The sequence below is a fragment of the Eumetopias jubatus genome, unplaced genomic scaffold, assembly GCF_037043125.1.
Source record: "Eumetopias jubatus isolate StellerSeaLion01/CBP00866 unplaced genomic scaffold, mEumJub1_p1.0 scaffold_2, whole genome shotgun sequence".
NCBI lineage: Eukaryota > Metazoa > Chordata > Mammalia > Carnivora > Otariidae > Eumetopias > Eumetopias jubatus.
In genome coordinates this window covers 18,822,051-18,842,483 of record NW_028274808.1, presented here as the reverse complement: position 1 = coordinate 18,842,483, position 20,433 = coordinate 18,822,051, and the positions used below count along the sequence as shown (strand labels likewise).

The following is a 20,433-nucleotide window of genomic DNA, read 5'->3' as shown; positions in this document are numbered from 1 at the left end:
AACTACTGGGTATTTATAATATTAATGTGGGGGGTACATTCCAAGTTTGATAGCTGCATATATTCTGCACATCATTAAGATTATTTCATTCAAGGATTCAGTTAATCCCTATATTGAAGCTATAGTTTTTTTATCAGCTACCTCTGGACAAAACAATTCCTCCCTCTCATCCAGAATATTTAACCACTTTCTCTGAACTTTCTTCCACAGCATGTAGATATCCCAGATTCTGTCCCAGAGTATCTATTTTATTAATTTTAATATCTATTAACAACAAACCCTCTCCTACTCTGTGGCTTTCCTCTGGCTGTGGCCCTATTTCCTTCCCTTTACAGTCAGGGTTCCTTTAAGGATATTTGCGTACTTTCTACTGAATGAATATTGGTATCATGATTTATGCAACCTGTTGCCTTTTAACGGACATTTAAGATACGAAATTAATACTATTAAAAATGTGCTTAATATCCTTGAACAAATATCTCTGTACATCCGTGCAAATGCTTCTGTAGAATACAATTCCAGAAATGAAATTATTTGGTCTAAGGAAATGCACATTACAGGTTGAACTGTGTACCCAACATTTGTGTCAAAATCCTAGCCCTAATACCCCAGAATGGAGCCTTATTTAGAGATGGGGTCTTTATGGAGGTGGTCAAGTTAAAATGAGGTTATTAGGATGGGTTCTAATCAGTATGACTGGTATCTTGGTAAGAGGGCATCTGGGGACATGGACATGCAGAGCCAAGGAGATGAGCACATAAGGGAAAACAACCATGTAAACATGAAGGTGATCATCTACAAACCAAGGAGTGAAGCCAGGTATAGATCCTTCCTTCATGACACCGAAAAGGAGCTAACCCTACCAACACCTTGGTTTTGGACTTCTCCCCCCACCCCCCCACCAATACTGAAATATTAATCTTTGCAATGTTTTGTTAGTTTCAAAGACAAATAAATGGTACTGCCTTTCAATACACACCTCTTTGATTTTTTAAATCCAGATTCAGCATATCTCTGGGTTTTTATTTCCTTTTAAAATATCTAAAATGATTCCAATGAATTGACACTATCAGATAACCATTCAAATTTAGCTATATGATTTCAATAGTTTTCTACAATGATAAAAAAAGGATTAAAAATACATCAAACTTTTAAACATGTTTAACTACTCATTCACTTACTGACAATCTACTGCAAAATTTTCATTCTCTAGGATTCACACACGTTGCATGAAGTTTATTCCTAAAAGGCAAAAGCTAGACAGTTGGAAACTACAGACTTTAAAAACAATGTTAATTTCATATTTACAGCATGTGAAAATAAGTCCCATATCCAGTAATTCAGTTCATAATGTATTAAGGATTGTGCTTTTGAAGTAAATTCATTACTGACCTTGTTGGAAACACACTGTTAATTCTATACAGCATTCTAAAATGGTGTCAAACTACTGGAGCACCGTAGTACATTAAAACAAAAATATGCCATGTAGGGTTGCAATTGCTTTAAAAAGCTCTTTCCTGCAGACGATGATAAGGTACATTTGTCCCCAAATCACTCTTTTGTTAATATGCTTATCCTGTTAAAGGATTACTTTCCATCTTCTCTTTCATTTTGTTGGTCTTTGAATGAGTTAAGATGTGAACCTTCAGGTTATTTGACTGAATAAACCTCCTGTGACAGCTTTCAAAGGGGCACACAAAACGTTTCTCCCCAGTGTGGATGCGGACGTGTGTGCGCAAATTGTAGTCCAGGGAAAAGCGTTTTCCGCACCCTTCAAAAGTGCACTGAAATGGCTTCTCTCCAGTATGAACCAGAAAATGTCTTTTTAGTTTTGCATTCTCATTGAATGCTTTCCCACATTCTGCACATACGTGATCTCGAGGACCATGGACGAGGAGATGCTTTCTCAGGGAAGCTCTATTCTTCAACTTTCTTGGGCATCCACTGTGAGGACAAACAATTCTTTCTGGAGCCTCATATTCCTTATCTTTTGTTGGCTTCTTTCTCGCAAATTCTGCAGACTGTTTAGGATCTGGTAAGTCAATGCTGGGTATTCCTCCAGGAGGAAGCTTCTTGCGTATTACACACTCAGAATACTCAAGCTGTGAATTCTCTCTAACAATCTGTTGAGGAAGTTCTTGTGTTGCCCCTTTCTGCGTGCATTTCAAGGATTTTTCCAGAAGCGAGCTTGCTGTAAGAACGTGTTGAGAAAGCTCTTGCTCTGATCCTTCTTCCAGGTAGTCAAGGGACGAGTCTTCTTCCAGAATGGGTTCAGAAAACTCACCTCTAATTATGCATTCTATGTAACAGTCAGAGAAAGAGTCTTCTCTAACAACCAGATGGCTCGTCTCAAAGAACACACCTTCATCTTCTAAGGCCCATGTGGTGTCGAGAAGTTCCTTCTGGACTGGCTGTGTCTTGGATGGCCTTGGCTTCTCCCTCCTGAAGGCTCTTCTACCCAGGCCTTTCTGGCCACAAGTCTTTGCCCTCTTCTTCAGTTGCTGGGCCATAGCGTCCTGCCTGCTTCTTCCTTGAATATTTGCACCAGGATATATCAACCACTTCCAAGTGACAGTGATCTGAGTAAGCTGTCTTCAGCAAACACCTCCTTTGAGATAGTAACCTTTAGATAAAATATAGTCCAACTTTAGAACCACTGTCAGAAAATGACCTAAGAAAATGGCCTCAAATTCACTTTTCAGTGACAAAATGGTTGCATTTGCTTCTTCTCTGACAAACCCAAGAAAAAGAATGAACTGTGAACTGTGACATAGGATGTAGGTCATAACTTTACCTTATGTGGGTATCCCCACAAATTATCTGACCTCTCCAACTGACCACCTCATGTTATTGGCACTCACTATGTGCTAGCCCTACTTTAGGCTACTCATGGGTTGGGTTCAATCAGTAAGTGGACACAGAAAAAAAATCTATGCCTCCTGGAGTATACGTTCTCCTGAACACACGAAGTATTACATGCCACACCTTAAAAAGGTAAACTGCTACACTGGGTGTTGTATGAATTCTACTCCAGAAACCAATATTACACTATGTTAACTAACAAAATTTAAGGAAAAAAAAAAAAAGCCCAATGTAAGATGCCGCAAATTCTTGCCTATAGTTTTGTAAGGATGGAGGATGGACCTTACACTTCAAAGCAGAAGGCAACAACAAAAGCATTAATTCTAATTTTCCTCATTTTGAAATCATACTTATAATCAAACTTTCTCTTCAGTTTCCCTTACTCAGCCCGAACTCATTGTTACTTGACTAACTTCATGTAACAAACTTCCCCATCTATGAAACCTAAATTAAAGATAGTCTTAAAAATTGAAAACAAAACAAAAAAGGTAAAGCGTAGAGAATAAGCAAAGGGGCTGGCAGAAAGGAATTCACGATTTTAAATTGGGAGCTCACGCAGGCCTTGACTGCGGAGGCAGCAGCTGACTAAAAACTTGAAGTGAGGGTTGCCTATGGTGAACACTGTTGTGAAATTCAAATGAAATAATGTATATAAAGTACTTTGCACAGATCATGGCACAGAGCTAATGCTGAATGCTTACATGAACTAGTGTTATTTTACCTTTGTATTCATTCTTTAAGTATATGTTGGGTCCTGGGATATGCCAGATACTATTCTAGACCAAGGGCAGCTTTTTTTTTTTTAATTTAATAAAGAGCCAGATTTAAGCTTTGTGGCCCCCATGATCTATGCCATAACTGTTCAACTCTGCTTCTGTTGCACGGAAGCAGCCATCACTGATTCATAGAGGAGGAGCTGTGTTCCAATAAAATAAGCAGATGCTGGATCTGACCCATGTGTGGTTTCTATTTCTGCAGAAAATAGAGATTCAGAGAAAAAAAAAAAAAGACACATGAAATCCATGCATTTCCATGCACAGGGGAGTTCAGCCTTGAACACTTTTCTTTTTCTTAAAAATCTAAAAGCAACATTATAAAAGTTACACCATGAATATGTTATAATCTAGGAGCCTTTTGCTTAATGTTACGATTGTGTGCCTTATAGAAGATCTCTTAATTTTATTGTCCTGATGTCCTGCTGAAGGAACAGAAATAAATCCTTTTTAAAAAGGAGTAAATGTGGGGGCTCCTGCGTGACTCAGTTGTTAAGCGTCTGCCTTCGGCTCAGGTCATGATCCCAGGGTCCTGGGATCGAGCCCCACATCGGGCTCCCTGCTCAGCGGGGAGCCTGCTTCTCCCTTTCCCACTCCCCCTGCTTGTGTTCCCTCTCTCGCTGTGTGTCTCTGTCAAATAAGTAAGATAATCTTAAAAAAAAAAAGAGTAAATGTGAAAGTAGTGGAGAGAAAAAATAACAACTTGAAAATATTTTGAAATAACTACATTTAAAAAAAATACCACCTCAAAAGAATCATGCTGTTTACTTTTGGCAAAAACATACACAGCATCAAAACAAAACATGTTTTTCAATTGCTATGGGGAGGGTTTGAAATGCCTTCTTAAACATTTATATATATAAATATATAATATATAAATAAATAATGTTTTATGTAAATTCTAGTTTTAAAATACATAAATTATAAATAAATTATATATTTATATACAATACATAACTATTTTATATATATAAATTGCTAAGGGAAGAGTTTTGAATTTCTTCTTAAACATCTGTATATATAATATATAATATTTTTATATTATATATACACAAACATTTAAGAAAAAACTTAAAATATACTCTTTCCTTAGCAACTGAAAAGCATGGTTTGTTTTGTTCCATGTATTTTTTTTTTTCCCCAAAAAAAGTAAATGGCAGGATCCTTTTGAGATATTTTTAAGTGTGGCTACTTAAATATTTTCAAGCTGTATGGGGCATCTGGGTGGCTCAGTCAGTTGAGTCTCTGACTCTTGATTTTGGCTTAGGTCTTCATCTGAGGGTCATGAGATCAAGCCCCATGTGGGGCTCAGAATGCTCAGTGTGGAGTCTGCTTAAGATTCCCTCCCTCCTCCAACTCACACTCTCTCTAAAAACAAACAAACAAACAAAAAAACCACATGTATTTTCAAGCAGTATATATGTAATGTTAAATGGTACAAGTGTTATTATTTATTCTTTCTTTTAAAAAAGTAAGATAAGCCAGGAGACTATATTCAGGAAATTTGCCTAACAAAATCTTGTTCTCCTAGCTAAAAGTAATTCTTGACTTTTTAAAAAAAATTAATGAATATAGCCTCTTTGGAGCAAAATCACCAGCAATCACTCTAAAGTCTGAGTAGGACAATACAAACCCCCCCACTCCTTTTAAAATAACTGCAATTTGATTCTAGCTTTTCTCTCCAAATTTATTATCTCCATCTCTACTTATTTTTCAGCCATAGTAAACGCTCCCTCCAATAAAGTGCCACGCTCTTCCCTCTTAATAAAATACTACCCCTCACTCCTCCTCCCCTTATTAGTGTGTGCACATGAGTGCATACATACACACACACACACACACACACACACAACAGAGAGGCTTATTTCTCATCCGTATTTCTGATCTCTCCCTAAACATCACTTCCTCAGGCTACCTTCCAGCTCAGTTAGGTCCCCAAGCTCAGTGTTTCCATAGCTTCCTATTTTATACTGAACAGTCTCTGGTATTGTTTTCTTAAGGTTTGACTTACCTACTAGACTGTAAGCTCTGCTAGGGCAAGGTTCTCTTCTGTTTTAGTCACATGTCCCAGGACTTAGTGCATTTGTCTAATGAAATGAATTGATGAATTATGCATTAATAATCATACTGGTGATACTGATTTAGCAAACCTATAAAATTAATTTACTACAAAATTATGTGGGACTTTGAAAACAGTGTAGAAGTTTCAAAAAGTTGGTTTATCAGTGGTGCCAAGATGTTACCTGATCTTATGAGATCAGGGTTGAAAGAGGTATATTCTTTATGAACTTATGTAGCCCTTACTTTTCTAAGCTAGATTCTTATTTGCCAGATCTCTGAGCATTATACCATTTCTCGCACAATATTAAAGTTTGTGAGAATGATGTATAAAATTGAAATAGTAATTTATTAATTTATAATGGGAAAAATCCTGTTTATACGACAAATACATTCTCCCTTGGTGGATAGAACTACTTGGAAAACGTACTGGGTGAACACGGTGTTAAGAGAAAATCTGGATGATAAATACGTAATGGTATGAGAGTAATATAATTTTATATTGCTCAAACTGGGATAGAGGTACTCCAAGGGTGCATCATTTACTTAGTCATTTGACAAATATTTAGTAGCAAACACTGTTCTAGGTGCTGACCCTAGAGCACTAAAAAGATACGAAGTTCCTGGTTTTCATAAGAGCTTTTATCTGTGTGAGATATAAATGCAAATAAACGGTGTTTGTAAAATGGTAAATAAAATAATTTAAGGTTGAAAAAAATGCTATGAAATAAAAGCAATTAGGGTGTGAGAGGGAAAGGAAATGGGGGAGGCCATCTTGAGAAAGAATGTCTGGAATGGCCTCCAAGCAGAGGGCATTAGGTCGAGACCTGAAAAAGAAAAGTATCAGCCAGTGGAAAGAGATGAGAGAAGAGTGTTCTAGGCCACAGCAGGGCGTACAAAGGAATTAACATGCTGGAGGACAAAGGGAGCCATGTTTATGGCACACAGTGGCTGGCACAGAGTGGTCTGTGATAAGGTTGAGGACCTTGCAGAATCCTGTGAACCAGGGGAGCCATTTGCATTTCTTTCACAAACCAGGGGGAGCCATTACAGGAGTTTCTTTCAAACCAGATAAAGCCTGTTCTGGCTGAGGTTAAAATGATTACTCAGGCTGGTGTGTGGAGAATAGACCTCAGGAGGCAAGGTGAAAGCAGAAAAATCCCTTGGGCTATTTAGCAATCCACAAAGAGTGCAGTTGGTTTGGAGCAGGTGTTGGTAGCGGAGATGAAATGGCGGGAGACAGGGAAAACAGAACCTTCTAAACTTTCTGGAGGATTGGATAAAGGGAGTAAGGCAAACAGAAATCAATAATGAGTAAGTGGTCTAGGTTTTTTGCTGCAGTAACAGGGCGGGTGGTAGCGTCACTTGCAGAGGTAATTGGGAGGAGGGAAGAAAGGGAAGACAGGTATACTCTCTTGATTTAATAATGTGAACGTTTTAAGACTTGTAAAAACTGAACATTTTAATATAAACATTTTAAGACAAAACATCTAGCCGTTTGTTGCAGTGAAATACAATATTTATATGAATTTTTTTAAACAAAATTTAAAGAATGCGACTTTAAGGAAATTTCAACCAGGTATCTACTTTCCAGAAAAGGTATTTACTTTTCTCCTTTATCTGTTTTAAAAGTTTGAGGCCAGTGGTCCGGGGCAGCTATAGTCAACGCGGTCTAAACACTAGAAGTCTCCTGGCCAAGGTCCATTCCCCACCTGGTTCTTGGATGATAAAACGCTTCTCGTCCATGGTTTTCAAAACCTTTTGAACAGGACCCTTGATAAAAATACATTCTAAGTAGTGAACTCAATACACACCCTTTCCCCCATATCTGAAAAAAAGCAAAGTTCCATGAAACAAGACTTACCCATGCTACCCAGATGCACTCTGATAGCTCCCGTTCCACTTGTTTTCAAAAGACCCAAGTAGAAACTGCTACTCGCGCCCGGAGAGCGGCTGAAATCAACCCTGCGTAACGTTCAGCCACTTAGACCCACCCTCTTTTTGATGGACACATTCAAATTAGGCTGCACCTACCTTTCAGCGCTGCATTGATTAGGTTAGAATTCCGAAGGAAAAGCTCTACCAAACCTTTCACCGTAGGGATATCAGGTAGCAGTGGGAGTGGCGGCCGGGTGTGGCTCTGCTCGGCCCTGGTCGGGGTGGTCCGCCTAGACCCGGCCACCGGCGGTCACCTTCAGCGGAGACCCTACCCTGCGGGGCTGACTCCTCCCCCAGCGCCTCAGTCCCCCGGCCCTCACCACGTGGGCACATCTCTTGGAATCCCAATCACCTAGCTTTCGCGTGTAGTAGGCACTCAGTAAATGTCTGCTGAACAAATGAACGTAGGTATAATCGTATTTAAACAGTTACTTATCAATGAAATGAAAACCCAGCGGTGGAGGCAGTTTTTACCCTCTGGAAGTGGAGGTTTACCTAAAAGCGCACCACACCTTGCCCTGCACTCTCTCATATCCTCCCCCAACCTCCACTCCCCACCCCACCCTACCTCCAGTCGCGGAATTACTGCTTTTTCTTTTTCAGCCATTACTCTTCACTGTTCATATCCCTAAAGGTAACACAACTCACTTTGAAAGCTGCGGACAGTCAACAGTCGCCATTGGCTATGGTCTAGTGAAGTTTAATAGTTCGTGTAAGCACATAGACCATTAAAACAAAAACCCAAATCAGTGTTTAAAAACCTCTTAAATTTTACTTGAAGCTTGTCTGCAATTCACATGCATATCTGGGAGCAGTTCTCCGCGCTATTTTTTTTTTTTTAATCTGTTTAGAATAAATCTCAATTGTGAGATCGGAAAGTAAAAGATCATTTCCACTGGGGGAAATATGTAAACTGTTTTTCTAGAGTCTTATTCCCTCACCATTCTTTGCAAGCCTTTAAATGGCAATGCCATTGGTCTTTAAAAATCCTCTTCCTCACTGGAGGTATCTCTCTCTCTGTGTAATCGTCATTATTTATATACATAAAAATATAAATAAGTTACATATAATCATTTATACATAACTTATATGTATAGATAATATATGTTAACAAACATGTTTTATATAAATATATAAATCATATATAAATGATTATATATCATTTATTTCTATCTTGATTTAATATATAATTTTATATAAAAGATGATGGTGATACATATATAGAGAGAGATACACTAGCTGAAGCTGAAGATCCTTTCTTTCATCTAATTCACCCTTTTGTTATCAGTCCCTTAACTGTTGAAACAGTGCATACAATCAACTAGATTAATTTATAATCCCTTCCTCACTACTGATTCAGACGGTTCACTTGGTTTGTGTTAAGTGTGACTGTCTGGAAACCGGAGACAACATATTTAGAAAATCTAAATTTACATTTCGCACTCCACCTTCTACAGAAATTATTTTTGCTCTCATTTTGTTTTAGCTTTCCTGAGGAAGTAAACCAAAAGGAAGGAACTCATCTGTTGTCATCAGAACTGAGATCAAAGGCAATTCTCCAAAATGAGTTGGGGAACCAATTAAATCATGCAACGAAAGTGGGCTGCCTTTTGAAATTGATAGAAAGAGAATGGTGCATGGAAACAAGTTAATTTTTTGGATTGCTGGAACTTTAGTCAAAGCAATTCTTCTACAAATAACATCCTGGCTAGTTTTTAAAAAGTTGTATTTTGAAAATTTATTTCAGTCTTACAAACCAATATTTTCCCTAAAAAGCTTAGAATATGAAAACTATTAATATGCTTTAATTCACTCAACACATATTTAAATTTTTTCCCCCAGACAGGCCACTGTTCTAGGCCCTGAGGGTATGTATCTCTAACTAGCCTTTCTGGAGTTTGCAAGCTGAAGTTGCATGGCAGGAACTAGAGGGAGGCAAATAACAGGCAGTTTTCCCTGCAGCAAAATTTAAAGAGTGCCAAAAAATTCAGTAATTAGAATTAATAATAGTTTAATGAAATTTTTAAAAAAGATTTTATTTATTTATTTGACAGAGAGAGACACAGCGAGAGAGGGAACACAAGCAGGGGGAGTGGGAGAGGGAGAAGCAGGCTTCCCGCGGAGCAGGGAGCCTGATGTGGGACTCGATCCCGGATCACGACCTGATCCGAAGGCAGACGCTTAACGACTGAGCCACCCAGGCGCCCTAATGAAATTTTTTTTATGAAATAGTTTTGAAAATAAAAATAAATGAGGGGCACCTCAGTGGCTCAGTAGGTTAAGCGTCCAACTCTTGATTTCAACTGAGGTCATTATCTCAGGGTCCTGGAATGGAGACCCACGTGGGGCTCTGTGCTCTTCGGGGAGTCTGCTTGGGATTCTCTCCCTCTCCCTTGCCCTTCCCCCCGCTTAAGCTCTCTGTCCTTCTCTAAAAATAAATAAATAAATAAATAAATAATTTTAAAAGATTTTATTTATTTATTTGAAAGAGAGAGACAGCGAGAGAGGGAACACAAACAGGGGGAGTGGGAGAGGGAGAAGCAGGTTTCCCAATGAGCAGGAAGCCTGCTGTGGGGCTCGATCCCAGGACTCCAGGATCATGACCTGAGCCGAAGGCAGATGCTTAACGACTGAACCACCCAAGCACCCCAATAAATAAATCTTTAAAAAAATAAGAAAACAAAAAAATAGTGCAAGAATCCATGTGAACAACTATCAAAAATGCAAATAAAGACAACTAAATAATCACACTTTGTAAATGTCAAATGGAGCTATTGTTAGGACAATGAAGGGTAGGTATTCCGTGTTATGGGAGCCCATAACAGGAGGCTGTAACAGAATCTGGCAGTTCAGGGAAGGTTTCCCTAGAACTACTATGATTTGAAGGCAGATCGGAGGGCAGAGCCCCCCCCCACCTCCCTTAATAGTAGAGGGAATAGCTATTTAAGGAAGGGGAGCAAGAGGGGATATACAGTGCCAGACTCCTGGGCCTTGTAGGCTGTAGTAAGAAGTTAGATCTTCATCCCAAGAGCAATGGGAATGGACTATTACAAGAAAGCATGCTTCATACATAAGTGCATATTAACCTTAAACTTGTAAACTGTTGTTTCATTGTTGGCTCTTCAGTCTATGTGTGTTCTAGCTAAGAGGAATTGAATGCTTTACATACATTTACTCATTTTATCTAGAAATCAAATTTATAAAATGATTATCATTACTATTATTATCATCATTTTATTTGCATTTAAAAATAATAACTCTGAAGCACCACCAAGAAAGCAAGTAAGTAAATTAAGTAAGTAGCTAAACTCAGATTAGAACTCAAGGATACAACACCTATTAAGAATGGCCTTCATCAAAAAGACAAGAGGTAACAAATACTGGGCTAGAGATACCCTTGTGCACTATCGCTGGGTTTGTAAATTGGTGTAGCCACTGTGGAAAACAGTATGGAGTTTCCTCAAAAAATTAAAAATAGAGCTACCCTATGATCCAGCAGTTCCACTTCTAGAACTATATCCAAGGGAAATGAAAATATTAACTTGAAAAGATATCTGTACCCCTATGTTCACCATAGCCAAGACATGGAAATAACCCAAGTGTCCATAGATGGATGAATGGATAACAAATTGTGGTGTACATATATATAATGGAATATTACTGAACCATAAAAAACAAGGAAACCCTGGGGCGCCTGGGTGGCTCAGTTGGTTAAGCGACTGCCTTCGGCTCAGGTCATGATCCTGGAGTCCCGGGATCGAGTCCCACATCGGGCTCCCCGCTCAGCGGGGAGTCTGCTTCTCCCTCTGACCCTCCTGCCTCTCATGCTCTCTCTCATTCTCTCTCTCAAATAAATAAATAAATAAATAAATAAAATCTTTAAAAAAAAAAAAACAAGGAAACCCTATCATTTGTGACAACATGAATGGAACTTGAAGGCATTATGCTAAGTGAAGTCAGAGAAAGACAAATACTGTATGATAACACTTATATGTGAAATATTAAAAAAAAAAGAAAAGGAAAGGAAAAGAAAAAGAGATCAGACTTGTGGTTACCAGAGGCAGGGGGTGGGAGGAGGAAGAATTGGAGGAAGGTGACCAAAAAGGTACAAACTTCCAGTTATAAGATAAATAAGTACTAGGGATGTAACATATGACATGATGACTACAGTTAACACTGATATATGGGAAAATTAAGACAGTAAATCCTGAGAGTTCTCATCACAAGGAGAAATTTTTCTTCCCTTTTTCCCTTTCTTTGCTTTTTATTGTATCTATATGAGAAGATGGATGTTAGCTAATCCTGTTGTGGTAACCATTTCACAATGATGTAAATCACATCATCATGCTGTACATCTTAAACTCATTCAGTGACGTATGCTAATTATTTCTGAATAAAACTGCAAAAAAAAAAAGAACTCAAGTGTGCTTAATTCTTTGAGATATAGCCTTTTATATTATGGCATTTTAGAGATGCCATGATTATATCTTTTATAAAAAGTCTCGCACTATTATTTTCTATCATTTATAATGCCTATTTGCATACTTATTTGATATTGATAGAAACCTTATGAATTGTTATTATCCATTTTATGGATAAGGAAATAGAAAGTCAGTAATGACAAGTGCCTTCTTCGAAACTATGCAAGTATTAGTTTACAGGCCAAAGTTTAGACCCCAAGTCTTGCTGTCTTGACAAAGTTTAAAGGCAAAGTTAATGTTTTTCAAGTTCAATCAATTGTTTAAAGAGCTTCTAAAATGTACTTTTAGAGTTTCTCCACCAAAAAAAAAAAAAATCCAGTTAATAATGTATAAGTTTCTCCTTGGAATTTGAGATCTTAGTAGATTATGACTTTTAAGAGGGCATACTAAAGCACATTTTGACTCTGCCCTTTTGTTTTTAATTGAGATATAACTGATATATAACATTATATTAATTTCAGGTGTACATCATGATTCTTTTTTTTTAATTCATATTTCTCTTTTATTTTATTTTATTATGTTAGTCAACATACGTTACACCATTAGTTTTTGATGTAGTGTTCCATGATTCATTGTTTGCGTATAGCACCCAGTGCTCCACGCAGTACGTGCCCTCTTTAATACCCATCACCGGGCTAACCCATCCCCCCGCCCCCTCCCCTCTAAAACCCTCAGTTTGTTTCTCAGAGTCCATAGTCTTTCATGGTTCCTCTCCCCCTCTGATTCCCCGCCCTTCATTTTTCCCTTCCTAATATCTTTTTTTTTTAAAACATATAATGTATTATTTGCTTCAGAGGTACAGGTCTGTGATTCAACAATCTTACGCAATTCACAGCGTTCACCATGGCACATCCCCTCTCCAAAGTCTATCACCCAGCCACCCCATCCCTCCCACCCCCCCACCACTCCAGCAACCCTCAGTTTGTTTCCTGAGGTTAAGAATTCCTCATATCAGTGAGATCATACAATATTTGTCTTTCTCTGATTGACTTATTTCGCTTAGCGTAATACCCTCTAGTTCCATCCACGTCATTGCAAATGGCAAGATTTCGTGGTTTTTTGATGGCTGCATAATATTCCAGTGTGTGTGTGTGTGTGTGTGTGTGTGTGGGTGTGTGTGTGTGTATACACACACACACTACATCTTCTTTATCCATTCATCTGTTGATGGACATCTTGGCTCTTTCCACAGTTTGGCTATTGTGGACATTGCTGCTATAAACGTTGGGGTGCACATACCCCTTTGGATCACTATGCTTGTATCTTTGGGGTAAATACCCAGTAGTGCAATTGCTGGATCATATGGTAGCTCTATTTTCAACTTTTTGAGGAACCTCCATACTGTTTTCCAGAGTGGCTGCACCAGCTTGCATTCCCACCAACAGTGTAGGAGGGTTCCCATTTCTCCGCATCCTCGCCAACATCTGTCATTTCCTGACTTGTTAATTTTAGACATTCTGACTGGTGTGAGGTTGTATCTCATTGAGGTTTTGATTTGGAGTTCCCTGATGCCCAGCGACGTTGAGCACTTTTTCATGTGTCTGTTGGCCATTTGGATGTCTTCTTTGGAAAAATGTTCATGTCTTCTGCCCATTTCTTGATTGGATTATTTGTTCTTTGGGTGTTGAGTTTGATAAGTTCTTTATAGATTTTGGATACTAGCCCTTTAACTGAAATGTTATTTGCAAATATCCTCTCCCATTCTGTCAGTTGTCTTTTGATTTTGTTGACTGTTTCCTTTGCTGTGCAAAAGCTTTTTATCTTGATGAAGTCCCAATAGTTCAATTTTGCCCTTGCTTCCCTTGCCTTTGGCGATGTTTCTAGGAAGAAGTTGCTGCGGTTGAGGTCGAAGAGTTTGCCGCCTGTGTTCTCCTCTAGGATTTTGATGGATTCCAGTCTCACACTGAGGTCTTTCAACCATTTGGAGTCTATTTTTGTGTGTGGTGTAAGGAAATGGTCCAGTTTCATTCTTCTGCATGTGGCTGTCCAATTTTCCCAACACCATTTGTTGAAAAGACTGTCTTTTCTCCACTGGACATTCTTTCCTGCTTTGTCAAAGATTAGTTGACCATAGACTTGAGGGTCTATTTCTGGGCTCTCTATTCTGTTCCATTGATCTATGTGTCTGTTTTTGTGCCAGTACCACACTGTCTATATATAGATAGGGAAATGATCACCAGAATAAATCCAGGTAACATCCTTCACCACAAAGTTACATTTTTTTTTTCTTGTGTTGAGAACTTTTAAGATTTATTTTCTTAGCCACTTTCAAGTATACAATATAGTATTATTAGTATTAGAGTCACCAGGCTGTACATTACATACTCAGGACTTATTTATTTTATAACTGGAAATTGTACCCTTTGACCCACTTCACCCAGAAGTTGCAGTGGGGGGTGGGAGAAATGGTTGAAGGTGGACTCTACTTCTTCTTTTTTTTTTTAACATCTAACTGGAAGCTGTTTGGTACTTCACACTGACAAAAATGAGACTTGTTATTGTATCGTCATACATTTCAACAGTCTTCATGCTCTTTAGATGAAAGCTATAACCACACAAATATTGTCATGTTTCATTTCCTCCAGGAGAATCAGATGTGGGCCTCAGTGGGAGACCTTAAAGGCTGTTTTTCAGACTGCACATTCTCTTTGAACTTTGGCAATAATTTGTGAATGTTATTATTTGGCAGTTTCATAAGATCTTTTTTTCCTTTTAAGAATGTAGTATTCACATAACCTCCTTTCCTACTAAAGAACCTATTAGGGGCGCCTGGGTGGCTCAGTTGGTTAAGCGACTGCCTTCGGCTCAGGTCATGATCCTGGAGTCCGGGGATCGAGTCCTGCATCGGGCTCCCTGCTCGGCGGGGAGTCTGTTTCTCCCTCTGACCCTCCCCCCTCTCATGTGTGCTCTCTCTCTCTCTCATTCTCTCTCTCAAATAAATAAATAAAATCTTTAAAAAAAAAAAGAACCTATTAAAATTGGGTTCACCTGAAGAAAATTTTCAGGGCTCCCTCTAACTTAGATCCTCTCCTATACTTTCCCATAAAAAAAAATTTTGAGTCAACCACAGATTGTATGGGCTTTGAAAAAACTTTTATTTTGAGATACTTTTGGATTTATGGAAGATGTGCAGAGATGACACAAAAGCGTTGTCATATATCCCTTCACCCAGCTTTCCCTGATGTTAATGTCTTACATAACCAATGCAAATTTTGTACAATTAAGAAATCTACATTGTTACAATACTATTAACAAAATTTTATTTGGACTTCAGTTTTTCCACTAATCTCCTTTAAAAATAAATCTGTTCTAGGATCCAATCCAGATGCTATTTTGCATTTAGGATATGGTTAATAGAGACATGAGCTCCACAATCTAATTCCAGTTCCAGCCCAGAAAATGCAATGTATGTCATGGGATAACCTAAAACCACTCCTTCCTTAAAATTCACCACCAACCCCGATTCCAAGTTTATACCTCTTTCACGACTCAAATCAAGAATCATACCACTCAGAAAATCTTTTGGAAACTCAATGCCATCTCTCTATATAGAATGACCTTGGCTTTTAGAAATATATTCTATACCACATAATCAGCTATTTAACATTACCTTTAGAGATCTTTTTTATCTGTAATGTGGTAAGTGGAAAACCAGTAAAATGCACATTTGTACAAGAGAAAATCATTATGGCACACTGGATCCTCCAGACTTTTTAAAGTCTATATAGCTAGATGAACTGTAGAACGTTTTGGTTACTATTTTGTATTATTTTTGAAATGGTAAAAATAAATGGTGAAGTTTAGCACACAAATAATACTGGTTCTGCCTTATTTGGGCAGAGAAAAATATATAAAATACCTAGTTGTGGGTTACACAATCATGTAGAGTCCTTTTTTTTTTTTTTGAATTTTCAGATCTAAATTCAGTTTGTTCAAACTGTGAGTTGGAACCCATTAGTGAGTAGACCAGCATTTTGTTAGTCAAAAATTTTGAGAAATGTAGCTCTAAAAATTTTGTTTACATTTTTCATTAGAAATGGATCAAAATGGGTAAATGTGTGAGCATCAAAGATTCAATCTTTAATTTGGAACTTAAATATTATATCTTTTTTTGAGCTAAAAAAAATCCCAAATGTGCTTTAAAATAAGTTGGTTTAGATAATCTACTTTATATAAATAAACAGTGCAGGTCCCCAGTTTTCCAGTTATACTTTACTGCTCACCCACAAGAAAGTGCAGCAGGAATGAACAATGGAAGAATTATGTTTCTGGTCTCATCCATCTTTTTAACTTGTATCATTAAATATTTTCTGTAAAGTTTGTTAAAATGATAGAAAGACATACAATATATCAGAGCAGAGACCAGAAATAGACCTGTACACCTGGGATAACCTGACCGACCTGTGTGCTTCCCTAAATTCATATGCTGAAATTTAACACCCAATGTGATGGCCCTGGGAGATAGAACATTTGGGAGTAATTAGGTTATGAACATAGAGCCCTCACAAATAGGATTGGTGCCCTTATAAGAGGTGAGAGCTGGTTCATTCTCTTTCTACCACCATAAAGATACAATGAAAGGTTGGCAGTCGGCCTCAGAGCAAAGGCTCTCAGCGGAACCCACCATGCCAATACTGTGATCTTGACTTTCAGCCTCCAGAAGTATGAGAAATCAATTTCTCATAAGGTGATAAGCCACCCAGTGTATGGTATTTTGTTACAGCAGCCTGAATTGACTAGGACACTGACTCATAACAAAGGTGGCAGTGAGAAAAGACTAGTGTTTCCAAAAACAATGCCGAGACAACTGGTTATCTATGTGGGAAAAAAAAAGAATCTTCACTTGTAATTCATACTGCACACAAAAAGAAGTTGCAGATTATAGCTATAATTATGGATTGTAGATATAATTGTGAAAGGTAAAATAATACAACTTTAAGAAGGACATGGGAAAATATCTAAAATTTGGGCTTGAGTCTTAATCAACACACAAAAAATATTGAATACAGGGCACCTGGGTGGTTCAGTCGGTTAAATGTCCAGTCATGATCTCAGGGTGGTAAGTTTGAGCCTGGCATGGGGCTCTGTGCTCAGCGGGGAGTCAGCTTGAGATTCTCTCTTCCTCTGACCCTCCCCCCCTCAGCTCATGCATGTGCAAGAGCTTGCTCTCTCTCTCTCTCAAAAAAAAAAAAGTTGAATATAAAGAAAAAAATGCTAAATTGGATGAGATTGAAATTATGAAGTTTAAAAGGCACCATTGAAAGAATAGGGCATACCACAGTGATCTTTTAGAAAGGTAAATGAGATGCCACTCTTCCAGTCACTTTCCATCTCCCTTAGAAAAAAATTCTAATTCCTTCCTATCTTAGAAGGTAGCCAGTGGTGTGGCCTATACCCACCACCTCCTGTCTCAACTGCACTCATTTTCCCTCAAGCCTAACCTTCCTTCCTTGTTCTTCTACAGCCATGACAGGCTCACTGACAGGATTTTTGCACTTGTCTCTCTTCTGTCTGAAATTCTCTGCCCAGATTATTACAAGCCTGGTCCTTGGCTTCATTCTGGTTTCAGCTTCAGTGGTAGGTTGGAGCCAGCGTACATAAATTTCCTCAAATTCTGTCATATCTACAAGATTTATTTTCTTCGTTGAGAGGGTATTAACCTCCCCTGGGCTGGCAGAAGTAGAAAAGAGAGGCAGCTTAGGACCAAATTTTAATTGTTCCACTTAGAAGTGCATTCTGTAAATAGCAAAGGGCAAAAGAGAAAGTTAAGTGGATTTTCTCCAGAGTACTGACGAAGTTTCTTCACTTCTACTGGGATTTTTTTCTTTGGGTAAATATGGAAGGTAATGGCAGAGGTTTCTGGGTGTATTTTTACTCTTTTCTACAGAAGGAGCCAAGAAATTACTGCTATGGTAGGATTCTAAATGTGTGTCTTGCTGGCCCAATCCAGGAGCCCTTTGAGCCTGGGAATGGGTCTCAGATGTGCCTTTCTGGGTTAGAATCACTTGTAGTCTCTAGGATGGGATTTCTCCTTTCTCTAGCTTCTAGAGTTTCACCCAGGGAAATCAGTCATAAAATTAAAGAGAGAAAAGTATTTTAAGAAATTGTCATAAAAAAGAATTCTCAAACCCTGAGGGAAAATAATTTTAGCTCTGTTAACTGGAGGGACCATACTCTTGGATCCCGTTCTCAGAACTCTTCCCCATGGGTACCCACTCTCTCCTATTTCTTGACCAGCACCATATTCTTACCCTCTGAGTCCTGTGAGTTAAATCTCCTTAATGTTCCTAAATATTCTTTCCTTTCTGTGTCTGTGCCTTGTATGTGCTTCCTCTATTTACAATCCTCTTTGGCTTCCATTTTAGGATATTGAATTGCTTTTTTTTGTTCATTTGGTATCTTCCTCCTTTGAGTATGTTCAGAGAGAAAGTAAATTGTATATTTAATATCCTCTCAGCATTGCCCTTTTAATTATTTCTAATGACATTGAATGGCTTATTCTTTCTCAAACAAAGGGGTCTCTGGGCATTTGGGTCCCCTCTATATAAGAGCCAAGACTTCTAAACTGACACTCTGCAGCCACTCTCTTGTCTTTCCAATCCATTATTTCTACGACAACCACTTATTTTCCTGAACACTGATGAGATGATATCTTTTCTCTCTCTCTCATTCTCTCTCTCTCTCAAATAAATAAATAAAATCTTAAAAAAAAAAAAAAAGGGCACCTGGGTGGCTCAGTTGGTTAAGCGACTGCCTTCGGCTCAGGTCATGATCCTGGAGTACCGGGATCAAGTCCCGCATCGGGCTCCCTGCTCAGCAGGGAGTCTGCTTCTCCCTCTGACCCTCTTCCCTCTCGTACTCTCTCTCTCTCATTCTCTCTCTCTCACAAATAAATAAATAAAATCTTAAAAAAAAAAGAGAGATGATATCTTTTACCCCTGTGACAATTTTGAATAGGTCCTAAAGCATACCAAAAAACCCACAAAAAAACAAAAAAAAAACACCCAAAAGTGCAAAGTCATTAGCATGCTTTTTGAAGTCCTCCTAGTCTGGTTGCAACCTCTTCTCTTTTCCCCCTCTACATAGTAAACTATCCCAGAGGTCTTCCACCTGTGGTGCCTTGTCCAAATGTAGTCTGCTGCCTGTCATGAGCTAAGAAAGGTTTTCACATTTCTGAATTATTGAACAGAAAATCAAAAGAAAAGTAATATATTCTGACATTGAAGCTTATATGAAATTAAAAGTTCATTAACCCTGAACAAAATATTATTGGAACAGAGCCATGCCCATTCATTTGCCATTGGATATGGCTACTTTGTGTATTCTGGCAGAGTTGAGTCATTGTGACACAAAACCTAAAATATTTATTATCTGGTCCTTTACAAAAAAAGTTTACTGACCCCTGAACTATTCCATTTTATCTGAATAGGGCTGCTTCATTTGCAAAATTCTGCTATTGTTTATGTGTATATCCTTAATACTGAGCCAAGTATTCCCATTTACCTCAGTTGCCACCAGTGGTCAAACAATTCTGCACTGGTCTGTCCCCATCACAAGGCTCTGTACATTTTCTTAAGAGAACCAGTCTCACGCCTTTCCAGAAGTCCTTCTGTGCCCTTGTATGCCAACAACCATTACCATCTTCTAGCCTTAATAAACCACTTGGCTTCCCCTGAAGCCCTCTCAGGTTGAGACTCTTTATTTTTTTCACACCTTTCACCCCACACCATGGGTGAATGTTCTTTTCCCTCATTGCTTCCTCCAGACCTTTTTCTCTTCTTGCTCATACAACCTGCTCTTTTGAAGTTTAGACTATATTACCCAGCTCTACTCCTCGATGCAGACAAATCTAAGTACCCGCTACTCATCTTAGTGATTTCAGTATCCACATGGATGATTCTTCCTGACTTCTGCCACCTCAGGGTCTAAACTCATCATTACCTGTAACTGTACCATAAACCTTTATCCCAGACCCCTGAGGTCTAATGTATTTCCAAATTCACATTTTTTTTTTAATTTTAGAAAGGTAGTACAGTTCCTATACCATGTTGTATAATACCATCTGCAGTGAAACTGATGAGTATTCTCAAATAAGTGGGACCAATAAAGGATTTAAATAGCTATGTGCCTATTCCGGTTGAATTTTGTTGTCAAATGAGTTGTGAACCATCTTATAAAAATCTTTTTTTTGTTGTTTGTTTTTTCCAGTGATCCTTTTGGATTATGGAATTGCAGAAAGGGATTGTGGACCTGGGCCTTAAGTGGCCTTGTTCCCTGCTCAGTCCATTTACTCTTCCAATAAAGCTACTATCCTGGTTAGA

The 20,433-nt window shown here is 38.3% G+C and overlaps 1 protein-coding gene across 1 annotated transcript; it reads right to left on the bottom strand.

The window, feature by feature from the left end:
• Nucleotides 1–1,571: 1,571 nt before the first annotated feature.
• ZFP42 (ZFP42 zinc finger protein) lies at nt 1,572–2,510 on the bottom strand. The gene has a single exon (XM_028099862.1). The coding sequence runs from the start codon at nt 2,508–2,510 to the stop codon at nt 1,572–1,574; it is 939 nt and encodes a 312-aa protein (XP_027955663.1).
• Between the last annotated feature and the right edge of the window lie 17,923 nt (nt 2,511–20,433).